The 309-nt window shown below is 65.0% G+C and overlaps 1 protein-coding gene across 1 annotated transcript in view; it reads left to right on the top strand.

Moving 5' to 3' along the window:
• The window catches only part of LOC114616761 (zinc finger protein 431-like), a 16,747-nt gene continuing 16,438 nt past the window's right edge, over positions 1 to 309 (top strand). Inside the window, exon 1 of the mRNA XM_028762208.1 lies at positions 1 to 88. Within this exon, the coding sequence (XP_028618041.1) occupies positions 86 to 88 (3 nt within the window). The 5' untranslated portion in view covers positions 1 to 85. The remainder of the gene's footprint in view (positions 89 to 309) is intronic.

Genomic DNA, 309 nt, shown 5'->3' on the forward strand with positions numbered 1-309 from the left:
CAGGCGTGAATGGTCCTGTGTGCTGTGCTCTCTGTCCTGCGGCTGGATGCTGTGGAGCGTGCTCAGGAAGCTCTGAAGTTGCGACATGGTGAGCACAGGGTCACTGCCAGCAATGGGGAGGTCTGAGCAGCGGGAGCTGGTGCGGTGGTTTTTTTCTCAGGGCGGAGTGGGAATCCGGCGGTCACCCGGGGCCGAGTGGGAATCTGGCGGTCACCTGGGCGGACTGGGAAATCGGGGGTCACCTGGGGCCGAGTGTGAATCTGGCGGTCACCTGGGGCCGAGTGGGAATCCGGCGGTCACCTGGGGCCG

This window comes from Grammomys surdaster, unplaced genomic scaffold (genome assembly GCF_004785775.1).
Source record: "Grammomys surdaster isolate TR1022 unplaced genomic scaffold, NIH_TR_1.0 132, whole genome shotgun sequence".
Classification (NCBI taxonomy): Eukaryota; Metazoa; Chordata; class Mammalia; order Rodentia; family Muridae; genus Grammomys; species Grammomys surdaster.